At 39.4% G+C, this 21,410-nt stretch overlaps 1 protein-coding gene across 6 annotated transcripts in view; it reads right to left on the bottom strand.

Annotated features, from left to right (window-relative positions):
- slc25a26 (solute carrier family 25 member 26) overlaps positions 1 to 21,410 on the bottom strand; it is a 213,009-nt gene that overhangs the window by 130,172 nt on the left and 61,427 nt on the right. For 5 of the 6 annotated variants that reach the window (XM_067998865.1, XM_067998871.1, XM_067998867.1 and 2 more), the window contains 2 exons: positions 18,502 to 18,606; positions 11,948 to 11,995 (listed from right to left, as the gene is read on the bottom strand). The exons of the other annotated variant lie outside the window; for it this stretch is intronic. In XM_067998865.1, the coding sequence (XP_067854966.1) occupies positions 11,948 to 11,995; positions 18,502 to 18,606 (153 nt within the window). The remainder of the gene's footprint in view (positions 1 to 11,947; positions 11,996 to 18,501; positions 18,607 to 21,410) is intronic. 6 annotated transcript variants of the gene reach the window in all.

Genomic DNA, 21,410 nt, shown 5'->3' with positions numbered 1-21,410 from the left:
TCATCTGTCTGGAAAGATTCTAAAACAAAACAATGAGCCTTTAAATAGCACCTTTAACGTAGAAGAAAATCTCAAGGTCTTTCACAGAGATGTAATCTCAAATAAATAATTTTACAGATTTCCCTTTTCCACACCATTTACTATTTTATATAATTCTATAAGATCATTTCTCAGACATCGCCTTTCAAAGACGAAAAACCCAACTTTCTCCAGTCTTTCCTCATAACTCAAACCTCCAAAATTAGGGATCAGCTTTGTTGCTCTTCTCTGCACTGCCTCCAGCACCTGAATGTCTACTTTGTATCTCAGTGGCCAGAACTAGACACAGTACTTAAGGTGTGGTCTAACCACAGCAGTATACCGTTTCAGTATGACTTCCACTCAATTGTACTCTACTGGTTTGGCTATAAAGTTCAGCATTCTATGGATTTTGCTGCTTTGTTGAGTTGGACATGTTCAGTGTCAGGTCCAATAAGACTTCTACATCTTTTTTCAACTTCCTCCTTAGCTATCTCAATACCATTAATTTCCTTCCCACGTGCACTATTCCAATTTGTTCAAATTAAATTTCACCTGCCATTGTTCTTCCTAGTCACATATTTTGACCTGCTGACTTTAATTTCTGATCTGCGTCCTTCAAATCGACTCCCTTCCTAGTTTGGTATCATGTACAAATATGACCAATTTGCATTTAGTTTCTAAGTTAAAAAGAGTAGTGGTCTCAATAGCAATCCCAGGCGCACCCCACACTGAAATTACCATCCCCACCTCCCGACATAACTCCTCCAACGAGTATCCATCGTTTGACATTTCAGCCAATTCCTTAACCATTCCCAAGATTTACGCTGTATCCCCAAAGATGAATCATTTCATGCAAACTGTTGCTGTTGCTCTTTGTTTCTTTCGAATGATTTATACCCACTCAAGCCTTCCAGAAGATTTACTGTAATTTACAGAAAAATATTAATACCTTTCAACCAGCAGCAATGATACACATTACTTTTGAAAAACATCTTTATTATTCTGTTTAGTACCATGCTCTAATACTCAAAACTCTACCGTCAGAATTTTCCTACAAAACACTCTATATTGTCTTGTTTCTAATAGAATGAATAAAGCAATTAACTGGTCATTCATCTTATTTGCTATTTGTGGGGCCATGCTGTGCGCAAATTGGCTGCCACATGTGCCTACCTAGAAAATGACTACATTGGACAAATACATTGAATATGTAATACCCTGGGACACAGAGTATGATAAGTCCTTATTCAAATGTAAAATCTCTCTCATTGTTTTGCTATCAGTAAATTAATTTTAAAGGCTATGTTGCCATATATTTGTATGATTAAGACTGAAAGTAAATTTTAAGTTATTGTACTGTCGAAAAGAGGGAAAGGACATCAGTGCTTTCACATTTTGATTTCTACATGTAATGAATACAAAGGTGAAATGATATACATATTGGACAATAGTCTTATTTAAATTGCCATTGTCTATACATTCACATGTGGCTGCACTGAAATTCTTTTATGTTTTATTCAAATGACAGAAGAATCTATATGTTTTCAATAAGGAACTACAGCGTACTGTAGGTTAAGTATAATAAACGTTGTGATGCCAGACTCACCAATTTTAGCGGAGCAGAAGCACAGATATAACAGAATAATTATATCTAGTCCGAAACAATAACATTCTGGTTTATTCCCTTTATGTTCTTCCCTGTCCTTGTGTATGTTATTCATAATGTTAGTTTTATTTTTAAAACAGATACTCACATTGCAGAGTTCTGCTGAAAATGTATTTTTTGCTAAAGTCAGCTTCTTTTCTTAACTACAGTGGTGTAGTGGCATCTTAGTACTTATTTTTACTTTAACAATAGAACACAGTGAATGTACCAGAGCACATTATGTCCTTAAGGCAGATCCAATGGGTGTGGGAAAAACATGTGAAGAAATCAGTAAAAGAAAATCGACACAAAAAAAATTGAGGAACTTGAATAAATGATAAGATGTACTACAGTTAAAGAGGATTCATTAACTTCTGGCTGAAGTCCAACTGGTTTCTTGCTCCAGAATCAAGAGGTCTGGATTTATCAGGTTGCAATAAAAGTACAATAGTTGTGGTTGAATGATTAACTTTTGAAAGTCAGTTATTCAACATTTCATAGGTCAAAATTTCTACCAGCCAGAGATCTACAGGTCTGGCCAATGATGTCTTGGAAAGTTTATTCTTTGAATCTATCATTTCAGCGTGCAAATAGGAATTTCCTTCTTCAACTTAGGTCCTTCATAAGAAGTTGTAAACAATTTTACAACACCAAGTTATAGTCCAGCAATTTTATTTTAAATTCACAAGCTTTCGGAGATTTTCTCCTTCCTCAGGCAAATGTTTTTCATAAGAAGGACAAGCTATATGCAAACTACCTTTAGTGATTAATATGTTGTATAATTTATTTAAATATCACTGGTGTATATCCTGTGATTATCATAGTTTTTTTTAAAAAGAAAGGAAAAATTATTTTTTGCTTCAATTAACAATTTGGAAAAAAAAGCTACAAACTTGGGCCTTGACAATACACTGTGGAATACTAGTATGCAAACACAACTCATTCATCTAAGATTACTTTCTCTGCTAGTTAGCTGCAGTGGCCAGGGGGATGGAACAGGTGGCGAGGGTATGGAGTTTGTGGCTTCAGTCTTCCCAACTGGAGGAAACTGAGGCTTATCCAAGATTGGATGTCGGACAAGAAGTTTGACAACACAGAGGCAGTAAAGAGGTTGAGACAGGTGGTGGAGAGGTCGAGCTGGGTGCCATCAGCTTACATATGGAAGCTGATGCTGTGTCTGCGGATGGATGTCGCCAAGGAGCAGCATGTAGAGGAGGGGGCAAGAACTGAACCTTCAGGAACTCCAGAGGGAACGGTGTGGGGGCGGAAAGAGAAGCCACTGTTGAAGATGCTCTGGCTACAATCAGATAGGTAAGAATGGAACCAAAAGAGGGCAGTACAACTGAGCTGGACAACAGAGGAAAGGCATTGGAGGAAGATGATGCAGTCATCCATGTCAAAGACTGCAGAGAGGTCGAGGAGAGATAATGCACCACAGTGGATGTCATTTGAGACTTTGGTTAGAGCTGTTTTGGTGCTATGGCAGGGGCAAAAACCTAATTGGAGAGATTCAAACAGGGATTTGTGGTTTGGCTACCTCTGCTTATAGAAAAACACATGTTTTCCAAATATTAATTTTGATTTGTGTTTTGTAGTAGAAGCTGGTTGGAGTCAAGGAAGAGCAAATTTGAGACCATTTTGTGAAGAACTTTATGCTGAGAAGTATAACTGATTTAAAAAATGACCTTCACTCTTAAACTAGAAGTAAAATTCCAGTCACTAAGTTGTGCTGTCTTTTGAAAGTACAGTGCTATCTGAATTTAGAGAAAGAAAGATGATTTAACCTTCACACATTTATTTAACTTCTCAAAAATATTCTGGGTTAATGATAAATTTACAGAAGTTTTAAGATTGAAAACATTGAAAATCAACCATTTCCTAGTTTAACGAGTCAAAATATTCTGAAAAATTAATACAGTCAAGCCCACTCAAGTGAATAAATGATAAAAGAATAAAATGTTTAATAAAATCTTCATGCACAAATCCCTTTTCTGTCTTTTCCAATGATAGTTATTCATTTAGCGAAGGCAACTGTTAAATTAATAAAATATTTAAATGAATAAAATGTTTAAATGAAATGCAAAAGTCTGGATTTATTAATTTGTGTGTCATATTGCCTTGCTAAAGCTGATGTGTTAAGCTTTTTGCCAATCAATGTGTTTTTTTTTTACACGCATTTTTGTCTAAGTGTGAAAAATGCCTAGTAACCAATTCAGTGATATTTCAGAGTCTTTTCACCTCATCAGGTGCTAGGGCTAAAGCACTTCTGGCAATTAATGTGACAAGCATTTTTGTTCAGGTGCAAAAACCCCCTCATCAGGTACGAATGCTCAAGTTTTGTGCTCAAGCAGTTCATCTGGTGTCTCTAGCTAAAAAGCAAGCATTCATTGACAAACTTTTTTTTAAAAAACGATTAACTGTTAAATATGATTAAGAATTGCTAGATGTGATTAATCTGTTTCTAATGGTCCTTTTTTAAAAAAGATTTTACGTCCATTTTTAAAAAAAAATTTAAGTTTTTTTTAAAAGATTTGTTGTGCTGCACTGTAACGTGTATATTGTAATGAAGCAAATGACAAATACACTGTGAGACCATTTTTAAAGTGCTGTAATTGCAATCCAGTTTGCATTCTATTATTAGCTTCTTGCCAAACTTGATACAACAGTTAAAACTGATAAAAGAATTCAACAGTTAAGTGGATAAATTACTTGGCACGATCATTATTCATTTAACTGTTTTACACTAGCTCTTCTCAATAAATTTTAACTTAGCAAACTTGATCACATTCTGGGGGTGCAGTAAAGATTCTATCTGCAGCAGACACATCCAGCTTTCTAACAGGAGTCCAAACTGACAAAATGGAGACCAACAGAATATAGCTACAGAAAATGCAATCGTAGTCATCTCTGACACCACAACCACCTTTCAGAAAACTCATTTTAAGGACTGCTTTTAATTCTTCCCATGTAATTCTATGCAACAAATAATTGTTTTTATTGAAAAAACAAAAATATTGACAATTATAACGTATGAATATAATTTAAATTTTGTGCCTTGGCTTCCAACATGCTGATTAGTTGCTTTTTAATGAATATGACACTTGATACCATCAAAACAGACAAATGCTCACAAAACACAGACTACTTGATGTTCTCCAAAAATTTCCATTTGTACGAAAAAAAATCATATCTCTAAAAGGCACTGAAGATGGCCAAACCGTCTTCAGCTGCTTCATCAATGACCTTCCCTCCATCATAAGGTCAGAAGTGGGGATGTTCGCTGATGATTGCTCAGTGTTCAGTGCCATTCGCAACCCCTCAGATAATGAAGCAGTCCGTGCTTGCATGCAGCAAGATCTGAACAACATCCAGGCTTGGGCCTAATAAGTGGTAAGTAACATTCGCGCCACACAAGTGCCGGGCAATGGCCATCTCCAACAAGAGAGAGTCAAACCACCTCCCCTTCAATGGCATTACCATCGCCGAATCCCCCCACCATCAACATCCTGAGGGTCACCATTGACCAGAAACTTAACTGGACCAGCCACATAAATACTGTGGCTACAAGAGCAGGGTATTCTGCGGCGAGTGACTGACTCACCTCCTGACTCCCCAAAGCCTTTCCACCATCTACAAGGCACAAGTCAGGAGTGTGATGGAATACTCTCCACTTGCGTGGATGAGTGCAGCTCCAACAACACTCAAGCAGCTCGACACCATCCAGGACAAAACAGCCCGCTTGATTGGCACCCCGTCTACCACCTTAAACATTCATTCTCTCCACCACCGGCGCACCGTGGCTGCAGTGTGCAACATCTACAAGATGCACTGCAGCAACTCGCCAAGGCTTCTTCAACAGCACCTCCCAAACCTGCGACCTCTACCACCTAGAAGGACAAGGGCAGCAGGCACATGGAAACACCACTACCTGCACGTTCCCCTCTAAGTCACACACCATCCTGACTTGGAAATATATCGCCGTTCCTTCATCATCGCTGGGTCAAAATCCTGGAACTCCCAACCTAACAGCACTGTGGAAGTGCCTCCACCACATAGGCTGCAGTGGTTCAACAAGACAGCTCTCCATCATCATCTCAAAGGTAATTAGAGATGGACAATAAATGCTGGCCTTGCCAGCGATGCCCACATCCTATGAATGAATTTAAAAAAAGACTGCGACAATTTTCCAGTTCCCCTTACTGTCCCTTCTTTTAATTCTCCCCCCAAGCTGCCATTTTAGGGATGCCTGGGACTCAACAACACGCCTGTTTTCCTTCAGGAGCCCCCACTGACCCTCCATCTCCATTACAGCCCTCCACTTTTGATCAACCTTGACCTTCCATTTGCTCCTTTGTTGAAGCTTTCACCATTCACTTCGGTTTAGTTTCGCAATATTTTTGGGTCTACTGAACATGCACAATCTTTCTGTGCTGTGCACGTGTGCAATATTCCCAGATTGAGACAAACTATACTGTTGCATCCGTCACAAACATCTATTGATTGTTTTCTCTTCATCGGCTAAATGCCTATTCTTCTCCCTGGCTGGTTAATATTCCAGGAAGCACACAAGGGAGCAATGCTAGTATCTGAGTCAGGGCCACAATGAGGGTGCTGCTTCAGAGCAGGAGCAAGTGTCCTGGGACCTCAATGCTGTGCCACTGTATATATCAGGAACACCATGATAAAAATCAGAAATGCCACTTCAGACACTCATGAGGAATAGCACAGGAGATCTACGGGTAACGGTAAAAGATTCTGAACTCAGATTTCTCATACAGCACAGAATCCTAGGCTGTCTGGTGGTCAATGCATGCATAGTCTAGTCATTTACAAGCAGACAATGGTTCGATCTATGAAAACATCGGTTAAATCGAATGATAGAAAGATGTTTTTTTAAAAAAGAAAATAACCTTATTTGCGAAACAAATGTCTCAACTTATGGCTGTGCTATTTGTTTGCTGAATGATCAGCACAATATTGGCCCTCAATTTCTGTGCAATTTTTACTTCATTTCATAATCATTACTCCTGCACCCATATATGGAAGTACTTGATACTGGAAAATCTGTCAGCTGCCCTAATGGCTACTGGAACATTTAGATATTTGGTGAGGGCAGTACATCAAATGAAAATTTCAATTCCCAGTGTTCTACTGTAATAATTTTACTGATGGTGAGGATTCTAATAACTCTTCACCAAGAATCTTTGCAAGGTTTTATGCTAAATGCTAGGTCACTTGTGATTTCTTTAATTTTAAAAGGAAATAGCATTTCATTAGCCAGTAATTTGTCCCACTTCATAATACGGCAAACGCACAAAAAAGCAATATTTCTTCAGAAATCAGTTTTGAAGGTTGTTTAATGAATATACATGATGGAAAAGACCCCAATTAAATTGCCACTGGAGTTCTGCCATCTTCCGTAAACAAAGTTATCTAGACAGGGTCACATCTCACACGAAGATAGCAGACTGAAAATTAATTACCTGCGTGACATATGTCAAAACAAATTCTAAAGAGAATAGCATCCATTTGTAGCCGTGTGTTTTATCTAATTGTTAGTATGCAAAATCTGTATTCACTTGGTTCTAAATTTATTCATTTATTCAGAACCCCTTGGAGAAATCAAAAAAGAAGCTTGTTACCCTTTTCCTGCTTCCAGATGGAGGTAGGCTAAATAACACTTGTTTAGTGAGGCAGAAAATAAGTACTAGATAGGATCTATTTCTTTTTGTTGAAAAAAAATAGCTGATGTCACCTTCTGGTGGGTATGACAGAATGAAAAGGAAACTCATTTTTGCCTTGAAAATAAATACGTGCCACAGCACATTACATCTTCTACATAAACCTAAATACTATAGGAGATAACTAGAGGGTACTTGTTAATTTTATATATGCCACTGCATGAGGAGCAACTTAACTAAAATTACTTTCACCTGTGGATCTAAACTCTCAAGTTATGTAGCTCTGGGTGAGCGAGTAAGCAGTACACTCGAAGATATTCTTTATATTTTATCCCCTTCCCCACAGTAATTGTTCTTGCACATCGTTTAAAAAACTTTTTATGGAAACTATTTTGAGGTCAGAGAGCCTTTTATCCATCCACATGAGATGTCCTTTGTGTTTATCCAGAGGTGACCAACCACCACATTGAAAATCCCCTTCATTTTTCCAATGTTACTGCAGAATTTGCTCAATTATTATTAGAGGTAGGTACAACCCCAATGACAACATACAGTTAATTCAAATTCTTTATTAATTTGAATTGGAATTATGCAAACAACACCTCCCATTGAAATTCATTGTTTACTCAAACCTCGACTCGAATTACTGGCTAATTTGAATTCAAGTTCCTACCCCAAATGTATCCTGACCAGTGAAATCTGCTGTTCGACTCGAATTCAACTGGTTTCAAGCAAGCCAGAGCAGCTAACTTCCTGAGCTGCCTAACCTCGTCCTCTGGAAAAGGAGAATGAATTTCATGAAGAATTTGGAACCGACCCTGCTTCTAAATCATGGATCAACCTTTTAACCCACCACGCAAACAAGTCCAGATCCACAGAAAGGGAGACAAGCGACATTCTCACAGAAACCGTTGACAAATGGGTGCATGAAAAAGTTCTCATTATAAGCACAAAGACATCTAAAATGCTGATGGAACTGGCTTTTTCTACAAGCTGTACCCAAGCAGAATGAAAAATGCTCAGGGGAGAAAAATAAAAAATAAACACCTTGCATTTATACAAAACCTTTAATGTAGAGAAACATCCCCAAAGCGCTTCACATAGGTGTAATCAAAAAAAATGGAGGAGATACTAGGCGGGGTGGTCATAAAGGTGGGTTTTAAGAGGGTCTGAAAGGAAGAGAGGGAAATGGAACTGCTAGTGGGAGCGAGAGCAAAGAAAAGGCCCCAGCAAGTGGATCCAGTGAGCAAATGGAGGTCAAGCAACCAGTGTCCATCATGAGCATGGTGTTATTGCCGAGGAAGTGGCTGACAACCAAGCCAGATATCCCAGTGCAATGTATCTCTGTGCTAAATACTTTGTCAGCAAGAAGTGAGCCACAGAGTATTTTGTGAAATGGCTGCACTTTGCTTTCTGCAGCTTATACAGTGCTCAGCTTCTTTGATGTTTTATAACATTATTTAGCGTTCAGGGATTTCTAGCTGTACTGTTTGCTTAAAATAGTTTAATTTGAATACTGGGTAAGTCAAATTATTTTCAGGCAAACAATGACTTAATATCAACAGGAGTAGACTATACTTGCAGCAACTTAAAATTGCAGACCTGCCAAATATATTTGTTTTAAAGAAAAACTATGTAAGGTTAGTACTTATTGGTACAAATGCTCAACATCATAGCTGTGATTGCCAAGTTCAGGTGATGCACAGCCTTACAAATATTGCACTCTTGCACAAGTCCCCAGCTGAAGGTTGCTTCCAGGCCCTGCAAATGCTGCTGGTGGCAGAAATTGCACCACCCACTGTAAAAAAAAAAAGGTCCTTTCCTTAGTTCAATATCTCTGACAACACAGCCGCGTTTGAGAATTTACCAAGTGGAGAATTACAACTGCAAATTTGTTCCCCACTGCAGCTTGTTGGATCATTAATGCGACAGGGCCCAACACCAACATTTCACAAAATTTTCATCTTAATTATTGACGTCGGCAAAAAACATGCGAACATTTTGGTAAGGTGGCACGTTAACAATCACAGAGTTGCCATCAAGAGGAGCTGCTGGATTGAACCCATGAAACTTTCCCACAGAGAGCCCAACAAATACTGGAAGGCGAGTCATATCAGGCGAAGTTGTGTACTTGCTGCCACCTGGATAAAGTACAATATATGCACGGGAGCCACCTACATCAAGTAAATCCTTCTGCAAGTCTCCACACATCTGTATAAAGATCGTGCCTAATTTCAAGCAGCTGCTTTTCATTCATAGAATGAGATCTGATCCCATCTGATCATTTTCCCATAAGGAAGCAGGGAACTACCAGAAGCCACCATACAACAAAGCATTCTTTTGCCCAGGGCAGTCATATGTCATTGATGCTGCAGCATCAGTCAGAACCAGCTCTAGGCTTCAAAAAAAAAATCAATAAAATGCAGGCAGATGCAGACTTTTCTAGAACTCTGGACACTGAATGTGATCGATGGACATATCAAAAAAACTCACTGATTCTCATTGCTCTATTATTTTTGTTTTGTAAAGTTAGAGACTGCATGGTGAAATCTGTTGCTTATGGCTCCATACTCAGCTCTATTTCTTAGCACCTCTGAGTTCCACACGGTGCTTATACACATCTCATGAAACAGATAAATGCATTTGTTGAAATTTGTACCAATAGCTGGAATAATATAGGCAAGATTTTAGTCTAGCAATTTTTAACTTGAGGAAATGCACAAAAGGTTTGAGGTGGTAAGAGTCACAGGATTCCTTATCAATAGGTAAAAGATAATCAGGGGAGCAATGGAATAGGATTGTTGTTGGGACTGAGCATCATATAAGCCCTCATAGCAAGTAACATTCCATTTGTGAAAATACTTCCCCAAGTTATTACTCACACCTGTGGTGTCAAGTACAGTGACTAGGTACAACATTCATCAATGTCAATTATAATTTTTACCAGAGAATACATGGCTACAATTAATTTCAGAAAGGCTTGAAGTATTTCAATTCATTTTGAAATTATGTAAACAGAGTAAAAATGTTACCAAACGGCATGAATAATTGTACTGCCTCAAATTCTGATGAATAAATCACACATCTGTAACTTTATGCAAATCACTTGCATTGCATTAGTGTAACATTGATACTGGTGTAGAAGTCATTTGCTTTTACTCAGAGGACTAATGAGGCTCCAGATAGTGATTATATGCCAGATGTTACTTGTTTATGCAATTTGCCACCAACTTTATATGGTCAATTAATGGGGTTATTGAAGTGAGTAAAAATAAAGGTGAGTTGATATTTGAAAATATTTTACAGTAGAAAGATAGACTGTCATATTTAAAATCTAATTCAATGCATTTTTTGAGTCAGCATTTTATGACGAGCATCCAAAAGTGTCTCAGGCACAAAAAAGGATGTCTACCAATTATAAAATGCTCTAATTTCAAATTATCTTAAACTACCTTCAAACTTAGCTGTAACTGCAGCACATATACAAAAACTATTATACATAAAGAGGAATGTAACCCTGGAAGTGAATCTATAGATTGTAAAGTACTTGCTCCTTGATGTGTTCCAAGCAATTATTTTGCCATTTTAAGTCTTAGTTTATCTGGACATTAATCTCATCGCTGTTTGTGGGACCTTGCTGTGTACCAGTTGGCTGCCACGTTTGCCTACATTACAACAGTGACTACACTTCAAAAGTAATTTACTGGTTGTTCACCGAGGTTGTGAGAAAGGCTATATGAAAGCAAGTTCTTTCTTCTAGTTTTGTTTTCTACATATAACAGAAAGGTTTCTCTACAAGGTTCAGGAAACAAAGTGCCACATCCTGATGTCAGCCAAACGAACAACCAGGAAGAGTTTGTCAGTCACTGGGCATCATGATAAATGCCATCAGTCTACTTCAAAACCAACCTGCAGCAAAATAATGATTCATTGTCCATCTTGGAAGAACCAACTGCACTGATGCCAATCCTTGGTATCTGATGCACTCTGCAGACATCACTGGACCATGATCTGTTCAAACGTTGACAAAATAAATTTGACCCTGAATTTCTTATAAGGTTTTTATGTTCGAAAATACTGATTGTAAAAATCAAAATCTCAAATTCATTCATTCATTCCTTGGTGATCCTTCCTATAAAGTTAGCAATAAATTAAGTTTATGAAATATAATTCTGTACCCAGAAAATATCCTCATGGACTTTAAATTATTCCACCATCTTTTAAATTCCGCAAGGCCAGAAAATACAATCTACACTGAACTGACTCACTCAGGCAGAATGTGGTTTCTTTATATAATTAATAATCAGCTCCAAATAACAAAATCACCATAAAAATGCAAGCACACATGCTCTAACAATGCATGCCAACATCCATTACACATGCTACATAAAGATAGAACACTGCTATATCTGTTAATTTCCACCATTATAAATTCACATACAGAATGAAGGGACAGGTTTATTCAATTGGGGGGCAGTTCAACAGTTGTCTTCTCTCTATTGCAGTCTCTCTATGGAGCTCTCAGTAAAAAATATCAGTTGCATTAAATTTAGAAAAAAAATGTATAAACTAGAGTAAAGACATGCATGGTATTTCTGACCTCTCGTTTTATTGTACTTCCGAAGCCCCTGTAGAGTCCTAGGATACCCTGGAAGAAAAAAGGTAACAATAATTCTCCAGATGAAATTATGCAATACTTTGAAACATTTAATGCAACAAACTGTTACATTTCTAATCAGTCATAGAACTTTTGAACAATCATTCCAAACAGGCTCTAAAGTTAGAAGGTGGCAATATTTTCTCCTCAAATGTGACCTTTGCAGGATAATAGCAGGATGTTAACAAAGCCAACATCATCCAATGCCCAACATCTTGACTGTTACAGATCTAGGGATGCAGTGCAGAGGCTTTATAAAACGAGATTGCCCTGGAGCAGGAAATATGCAGATACAGAGAATGATAGCAATATTAGTGTGAAAAAAAGAGATCATGGTTACAACATACAAAACTAACGTAAGGGACTCTGGAACAAGATGATGAAGGACCTTAAACATTGAGAGTTCTGCAAAGTTTCAAGCTTTAGGCACCAAGTCCCCTTCACACATCGTCCCTGTGCTCGTTGACCAACATTGGCTCCCGATTTGGCAATGCCTCTGTTTTAAAATTCTCATTTTTGTTTTCAAATCCCTCCATGGCCTCGCCCTTCCTTTTCTCTGTCGCTTCCTCCAACCCTGCAACCCTCCGAGATCTCGGTGCTCCTCCACCTGTGGGGACTAAGGTGCGAACAAAACAAATGAAACTCTCTGCTCACCCTCCAATAGCTCAGTTAGTAAAAGCAATGTGTAATCGACCTGTAAAGATCAGAAGGTTCGAGGTTTAATTCTCATTCTGCAATGATTTAACAAGGTGGTGGTACAGATGCTACAATTTGCTTCAGGACCTTAGAATAGGAAGGAGGCAAGAAAATTGAGCCATGATCTCTGCCTCCAATAGCTGCTGGAAATACGTGTTTATAGACATCAGATAAGGTTGGGTTAGGTTTAGTCGTGATGCTATCCCACAATCAGGTAGTCTGCTGACACACATGAAAAGCAGGACAAGGTACTGAAGAGCAGGGGAAGAAGGGACAAAATTGGAGCGGAGAAAAGTGGTACTGTGCTAAATATTAAAAATAAAAACGCTACATGGGAAAATGTGTACTTTTTGAAGTACAAAGTAACTATTGCTAGTAAGCAAAACAAGAGAGATACAAGAAACCAGCCCCTTTCCTGAAAGACAGCTACAGTGACAAAGATGTCCCAACTGTTAAGTGGCAAAGTAGAGAGAGGATTTCCAAAGCTATTTGAAAATAAAGTCGAAGCCCTCAATGATATAGATGGTATTGTGGAAAATTGAAGGCAAAATTTACCTTTCAGAAGATAGTTAAATGGGTTTGAACAGATTCATTTGTCCACCTGGGAGCTAGCAGAAGCCAGCCACTCAAACATAGGGAAAGGCATCAACAAATGAGAACAGAAGTATTCTATGAATCGCCACTGTCTGTGGTTAAGTTATGAAATCAATTGAATGAACTTACGTTGGTTATGAGTCTAGAAAATTGTTCTCACAGAAGTAAGCATCCTGGAAAGATAGCAGTGGTTCTTTTTAAATTTATCTTCATTGATACTTTTATTCAAATTTCTTAGCTTCAAAATGTGCTGTCGTCTTATCTCTTTGATATACAAGTAAAAACTGCTTATTATAAATGAGACACGTTCTGTGACATCTGATGGTGGTAAAGATGGTTCTATCATTTCAGAATGCGATTTTTGGAAGTGGCCAGTAGAATTGCTCAAATTTTAATTATTCTGAAGTGAGCAATCTTTGGAATGGTGTAAGGAAAACCTGCAACATGAATTCACGATCCTCAAGAGTCTCAAATTGATAAATGCCCACTCAAGAGAAATGTGCTATATGTTGCCCAATGATTTCACTAGTGATGTGGTAGTGGAAAATGTAGCTGATTGCCAGTTACTGTCCAACCAGACAACCTTCCTCCATAGTCATTAAAACCTTGCCTAAACTTGGAGAATGGTCAGTTTCTTAGTGGGGACTGGCCCAAATGAATACAAAAGGAAGGAAACAAAGATCCTTCCGAAATGTTCCTTCATTGTTTGAAGTTCTTAAAAAAAAAATTTACCCCCCTAAACTTTAACCTTAGAATAATAACTGCCACCCAGTACACAAGTGTGGCAATTACATTTTCTACCTCACCTTTCTTGTGGCTTAAGAGTGCGCTTTCCAATTAGTGATAAATTATCTATAATTTTTGAGCCGCAGACGTGCTCACAGGGAACAAGGCCAATTAAACCAACTACAACCATCTGGAAACCAACCTTTTTACCCCATCACTGTGGGCTGGATTTTAAAAACAGACCCCACTGGTGAAAGGATAGTGCCAAAATATGTTCTTTCAGATAATTTCCAGCACTGCAAAATTCAGCACAGAAGATACAATCCTCTGTCTAGACTTTAATCTTCATTTACACATCCTCCAGATGGTGCTATGCTGTACAGACAATAATGATGATCTTGTAAAGTCTATTTGATAATTAGAGTCATTTGTGCACAAAATTCAATCTAATTACCAAATTTGTCAATATGATCTATGAGGCAAAAGGCCCAGATAGATACAGATTGAAGTAAATGTCATGAGTAGGCCCGACTTGAACCATCCCTCAAATTTTAATTCTAATCATTAGAATGCACTGGAACAAATTTGGTGACTGATGCATGCATAGATTAAATAAATGCGTCATTTACCACATTAAGTGGCTTGCACTATACAATTCTTGATTTTTATTTCATATAAGTCAACAAAAGCAAAATTAGCAGCAGCTCAGGCAAATAATTCATAACGCACATATGGATCTGCCAACAGGGATTAGGTCTTGTAGTCTGTGAAGGGTGCTTGCAATCGCTGGAACAAAATGTGATTCTTATCGCACATACAACTGCAATCCACTCTCCAACTCCAAAGACTCACTCTTCAACTACCTCTATTTCTCTGAAGGTTTCTCTCCTTCTTCCTATACTTGCTCTATCCCAACCTCACACATCTCACCACAAGTCCTAGTTCACATAAATTTCCAATACGAACAGCTGGCCAGCTGCCCTACTCTCCTAAAATTCACGGCAGAAATTTGCGTTTATTTGCAGAACGAACAAGGCAATTCAGTATTTCGTAATCTGCACTACAAAGGTAAATTGAATGTGAAAATTTTTTCTATCACTATTCCTTTCGGTGCCATTAAAAGCAATTTTTTCTTCAATTATCTATTGATATTACATAAGATGGTCGTTGTGAACAAAAGCATTACTCAGTTCATTTCTTATTTTATATAAATATATTATAAAATAAAACTTAAGCGAAAAAAAGGAAAATAGATCAACAAATAAAGCAAGGCCCATGAACAAAGGAACAGGGTTGGATTTTCCTCCACCACCAGAAATGCGCTGTTATGACTCCATCCAATTTTCCCCATGCGAACCTTCATTAAATATACAGGAAGGGCGTCAAGTGTCATTTGTTCCGTCTATAGGGTGCCCAATGCTTGGGGGAAGAGAGTGGAGAAAGGACGAATATGCAGTGCTACTGTAGCATTGAAGTAGCAGCAACAACTTGCATTTATATAGTGCCTTTAACATTGGAAAATGTCCCAAGGTGCTTCACAGAAACGTTATCAAACAAAATGACACCGAGTCACATAAGCAGATATTAGGACAGGTGACCAAAAGCTTGATCAAAGAGGTAGGGTTTAAGAAGCATCTTAAAAGGAGGAGAGAGAGGTGGAGAGGTGGGGATTTCCAGAGCTTGAGGCCTAGGCAACCGAAGGCACGGCCATCGATGGTGGAGCGATTAAAATCGGGGATGTGCAAGAGGCCAGAATTGGAGGCGCGCAGAGATTGCGGAAGTTGTAGGGCAGGGGGAGGGCCGAGGTCATGGAGGGGTTTGAAAACAAAGATGAAACTTCTAAAATCAAGGCATTGCTGGACTGCGAGCCGAAGTAGGTCAGCGAGCACAGGGGTGATAGGTGAACAGGACTTGGTGTGATTTAGGATATGGGCAGCAGAGTTTTGGATGAGCTCAAGTTTACGGAGGGTGTATAATAGGATATCATTGGAATAGTCGAGTCTAGGAGGTTAAAAAAATGCATGGATGAGGGTTTCAGCAGCAAATGAGCTGAGGCAGGGACTGAGACGGGCAATGTTACGGAGGTGGAAGTTGGCGGTCTTGGTGATGTGCAGATACAGGGTCAGAAGCTCATCTCAGGGTCAAACAGGACGCCACGGTTGCCAATGGTCTGGTTCAGCCTCAGACAGTGGCCAAAGAACGGAATTTGCGGCGGGGACCAAAGACAATGGCTTTGGTCTTCCCAATATTTAGTTGGAGGAAATTTCTGCTTATCCAGTACTGGATGGTAGACATGCAGCGTGATAAATCAGAGGCAGTGAAGGGGTTGAGGGAGGTGGTGGTGAGGTAGAGCTGGGTGGCATCGGCGTACCTATGGAACCTGACGTATTTTTGGATGATGTCACCGAGAGGCAGCGTGTAGGTGAGAAACAGGAGGGGTCCAAGGATAGATCCTTGGGGACTCCAGGAGGTTACAGTGCGGGAGTCGGAAGAGAAGCTATTACAGGTGATTCTCTGGCCACGACCGGATAGATAAGAATGGAACCAGGCGAAGGCAGTCCGACCCAGCTGGACGATGGAGGAGAGGCTTTGGAGGAGTATGGTGTGGTCAACCGTGTCACAAGCTGTAAACAGGTTGAGAAGGATGAGGAGGGATAGTTTTATCATGATCAGTCAAGTAGGAAGTAATTTGTGACTTTGGGAAGGGCTATTTCATTGGAAGGGCTATTTCATCAGGAGGAAACCTGATTGGAGAGGTCCAAACATGGAATTGCAGGAAAGATGGGTACAGATTTGGGAGGTGACAACACGTTCAAGGACTTCAGAGGAAAGGGAGACTGGAGCTAAGCAGCTTAAAAGGAGTAGGCCAGCAATAATTTTCATCACTGCAATATCTCAGTGGTCTTCTTTAGGGCCCTCAAATTTGCAGACTCTTCATTTCCAGCTACCTTGTTGGAAATCCAGCCTCACTCAAACCCTAGCATGAAAGCATCAGAAGACTGACATGAGATAAATACACTCATTTCCTGCAACCGTTCGCACCCTCATTAAGGAATGTTTTGTTGCACTCCATATGATGGCCAGTAAAGTGCCTTCACACACTACTTTCTTTTCAAAGGGAAAGGTGACCCACAACTAAGTACCCCAGAGTGCCTCAAGACTCCAGCTGGAAAGCATCAGCCACACCAAACCATCCTGCCACAGAGAGCACTGAGCAGAAGTAGGACATTCATATTGCAAGGGTACGCAATTGTAGGCACCAAGAGGACAAAAGGTGTTGAAAAATAATAGGAAGGCACACAGATTTGTGTTTGTGCTCTTTGAAAGATTTTGTTTCAATTCATTGATGGCATATGTGCAGAATGGTTTGAGCACGGTGGGGGAACGTCTGCAAAAAGCAGCAGAAGGTTTTCCTAATGGGAACCTTGATAAATGTGGAGGGGAGCTAATGAATGGCTTTATGTATTTGGCAAAGGGGATCAAAGATGGCAGGACTGGTTTTGCAGTGGGCACAGATCTTGGGTAAAAGTGCCTTTTATCAGCCGCACGTGCATATTTTGGCAGCCTGCAATGGGCTTTTTGGAATCAGTGTGACAACAGCATGAGCTTCATTGTATCAGTGCTGAGCAGGGGCAGAAGGGACGTAAACTAGAGTCATGAGCCACTGCTGCAGAGAACAACTCTTATGATCAACTATCCAGACACCTGCCTTTCACCAGTAAAAAAATGGGGGTTATGTTGGGCTGGTGTAACATAAAATGTAGCACACATTCATATACATGGTTAGGTGATTGGCATCACACACCAGCTGGAGATTGAGCGAGTAATACCTTTTCCTGTCCACAAAGGTAATGATGTTCCCAAATGGGCCACAAAGATTGAATACAAATTGAAGCTACACAGCACCAGCAGAAATGCTGAAGCATTCAGCAAGATGGAGATGGAAAAGCATTAAAAAAATTAAACAAAAATGATTGTTCTGCAGAGAAGTTTCAGCAAGTTCACCATGCTGATGAAAATGGTTTTGACTATCCTTACTTTGCCTTACCCCAACTAGCAATGCAGGTTTTTTTTTTAAAAAAGGCAGGTTACAGGCAATAAGGGAGGCAAGTCCCCTGGAGCAGTAAGCCATGCCTACTCGCTGTCTTTTTCATTCAGTGTACAAGCGGCAGGCGACTTGGGCCACATATTTGGAGGGGCAGTTGTGAAAAATTACCCCTGTTTCTTTGGGATGGGAAGGAATCACTGCTCCATTTTCCTCTTGTGGCTGCCTGGCACAGTCCAAAAAAGGGAAATTAACTAGGAAGAAAATCCAGCCCATGGTATATTGTCTTTTTCAGTCTTTCCCTCTCATGCCATAGCTGAAAAAGATGCAGCCTAGTTTCTCTTTCAATTTGATAAAATAGGTATCTGCATCGAAGAGAACGCTGCCACTGAATTAAGGGCAATAATCACATACTTCACTACACAACTAAGCTTACCTCTTGTCTTATGGTGTCAATAAACACCTTGTAGGTACCCATTGAGGGACAGGCTTGTGCGCGCTGTTTGACAACTTCCGTAGGAACCCGTATCAGACATGCAACCTGTAAATAATCAAAACGTCACATCAAGCACAAATAGAGCTGGATCAATACATATTATCAGAGAATAGATGTGACTTGTCAAAATGTGATCACGTGCCTAACAAAATAAACATGCAACTTTGAGAACAAATCCTTTCAGTTTGCTGTCATTTAAAGAAAACAACTCCTTTACTAATCTGTTGAACTCTACTTCACACAAGTGCAATGTTCATTATACGGCCTATAAACCAAGTGCCATTATATTGACGCAATAAGAAAGCCTCCTAGATTAACATGACACAAGGCAGCTAACCTTTTACAAAAACACAGTCAATGTTTTTAATGTACTAGTTAAGGGATATCCAACATTTTGAAGCTGGGGCCAGTTACATTAGTCAAAACCAGTGAGTGGGCCACAGGTGATTACACAGAAATGTGAGACTCCCACACACAAAAATACAAGACTCCCAAAAGTGAGAGCCCTCATACACAAAAATAATCAAAACCTCCCATACAAAAAAACTTGACAATCCCCACACAAATATTTCAAGCTCTCCTCGTCCTCTCATCCTCCCACCCCATGCACCCGCCTTCCATTCGCCCGAAGCTTGAAAACATGGAAGCTTCAACTCCTTCAAATTCGTGGGCCAAGAAGAGTGATAAATATCGACTCCTGACTGGTGCAAAAAAAATTCTCCCTCAGTCAAATCCATCAATCAGGGAACAGCTTGAAGAGTTGAACCTTCAACTACAGCTTCACACAAAAGCAGGCAAAGGAAGGAACCGGGTTTGTGGGCTGGATCTTGGGCACACCATATTAGTGGATCTCCTGTGACATTGTTTATAAGCAAAAGGAAAATACAATTTGCATTTCTTTTTCTCCATGTAAATGTTGTTCTGCTCACTTCCTCAAGATCTTTGTTCCGATGTCTTCTCTTCCTGTTCATCTCCCACAGTCTTTTTCAATCTGGATCTGTCTAATTCTGAGACACTTTCTCTGTATCTATCCATCTCAGTCTCTCATTCATTCTGTCTGTCTCTATCTTTCAATCACTCCTTCAGTCATTCACCTCTTCTTCCATATATGTCTAACTCTCTGCGTATGGCGGTCACACAGCATAAGTTTGTGTTCATGCCTTCGTCTCTGTCTTTTTTTCCCCCGATGTATCTGGTATTGTGTATGCTCCTCATGGTCGTCGCATTGTGTTCTTAATCTGGGCACAACAAGGTCTCACAAACAGCAACGAGATAAATAACCAGATAATCTGTTTTAGTGATGTTGGTTGAGGGATAAATATTAGCCAGGACACCAGGAGAGCACCGCTGCACTTCTTCAAATAGTGGAATGGGATCTTTCATGTCCACTTGAGAGCGCAGACGAGACCTCTGTTTAGCATCTCTACCAAAAGACCGCATCTCCAACAGTGCATCTCTACCTCACTGGTGCATTGAAGTGTCAACCGACATTATATGCTCAAAACTCTGGAGTGGGCTTGAACCCATGACCTTCTGATTCAGAGGCGGGAGTGCTACCATTGAGCCAAAGCTGACAAATGCTATCCCTGCCTAAATCCAAAAACCTCAGCCATATCCCTTTCAGGTCTTTGTTTCTCCACGGTAGATAGCCCTAACTCTTGGAGCTTGTCCTCAGAATGGGTAGGTATTATTTTGATTATCCTCTTCTGCACCTTTTCCAGAGCCTGAATATTCTTCACCATTTGTGGGGACTATTGTTTAATGCTTTCTGGAAATCCAGATATATATCAAAAGAAGTACAATCTTGTACTTACTGGCCACTTCCTTAAAGAACCAAAATTAGGTTAGTGAGGCAGGAACTACATTTCCTGAAGCTATGCTGGGAATCTCTAATAACCACAAACTTTTCCAATGATTGTAAATCACAACCAATGTCATACTTGTGGACCTATAATTCCCAAAGTCCAATTTCTTCATAAATAAATGGAATCACAATGCTTTTCTCCAATCCTCAGCAACTCTGGGATAAATGGAATCAGGTTCAACTCCATCAGAGTTTTTTTCTGAATGGAAATGTCAGTACCAGGATTCCCCAAATACTGGGCGAACATTAAGGTTCTGGTGATATTCCCATCGAAACAAATGGAAGTTTATTTACAAAAATTGATGAATCCTCCAAAGAACTTGCTGAAAAATTCATCTGCTATACAATACTGCATAGTTGATGATCATTTCACCTTTTGAATTTTGTTTAATTTCAAACCTGCGATCACATAAGCAACACTTTCATTTTTTCCTCCACAGTAAAACTTCCAAAACAGTAGGTTAGCTCTTCTAAATATTTCATCTGTTGTTGGGAGTTTGAATTCTTTCCCTTCAGCCTCAGTTAACATCCTGATAGGAAGGGTAGTCCTAGGTGGACAAACAGCAGAAATAAGCTGAGCAATTTTATCTGGTTAAACTTCAACAGTAATCCTTGCATGTACTTGAGGATCACTAAACTCTGACTCTGCCAACCTGTGCCTAAACTCTGTTGACTTGTAGAAGTGGGATGTGTCCCTATGTTGAGAAAGTGTGCATTCCATATTGAACCAACAAAAACCCCAAAGGTTCCTTACCAGCTTTATTCAAACACAGTGATGGACGGGTTTCCAAGTGTCAAACAGCCAAGAAAAAAGTTAATTGTTGCAAATATAATGGAAAGAATATTTTTGCAATATACACATTCATTGGTGCTATCCCAGTCATTTGTCAGTTTAGCCATATTTGTACCTGGATAATAGAGCATTTTTCTTTACCAAGTTCATGAAAGCAAAAGTAGAAAAAACTAAATGTTAACTCAGACTAAC

This window comes from Heptranchias perlo, chromosome 17, assembly GCF_035084215.1.
Source record: "Heptranchias perlo isolate sHepPer1 chromosome 17, sHepPer1.hap1, whole genome shotgun sequence".
Lineage (NCBI taxonomy): Eukaryota > Metazoa > Chordata > Chondrichthyes > Hexanchiformes > Hexanchidae > Heptranchias > Heptranchias perlo.
This window is presented reverse-complemented; position numbering and strand designations above follow the sequence as displayed.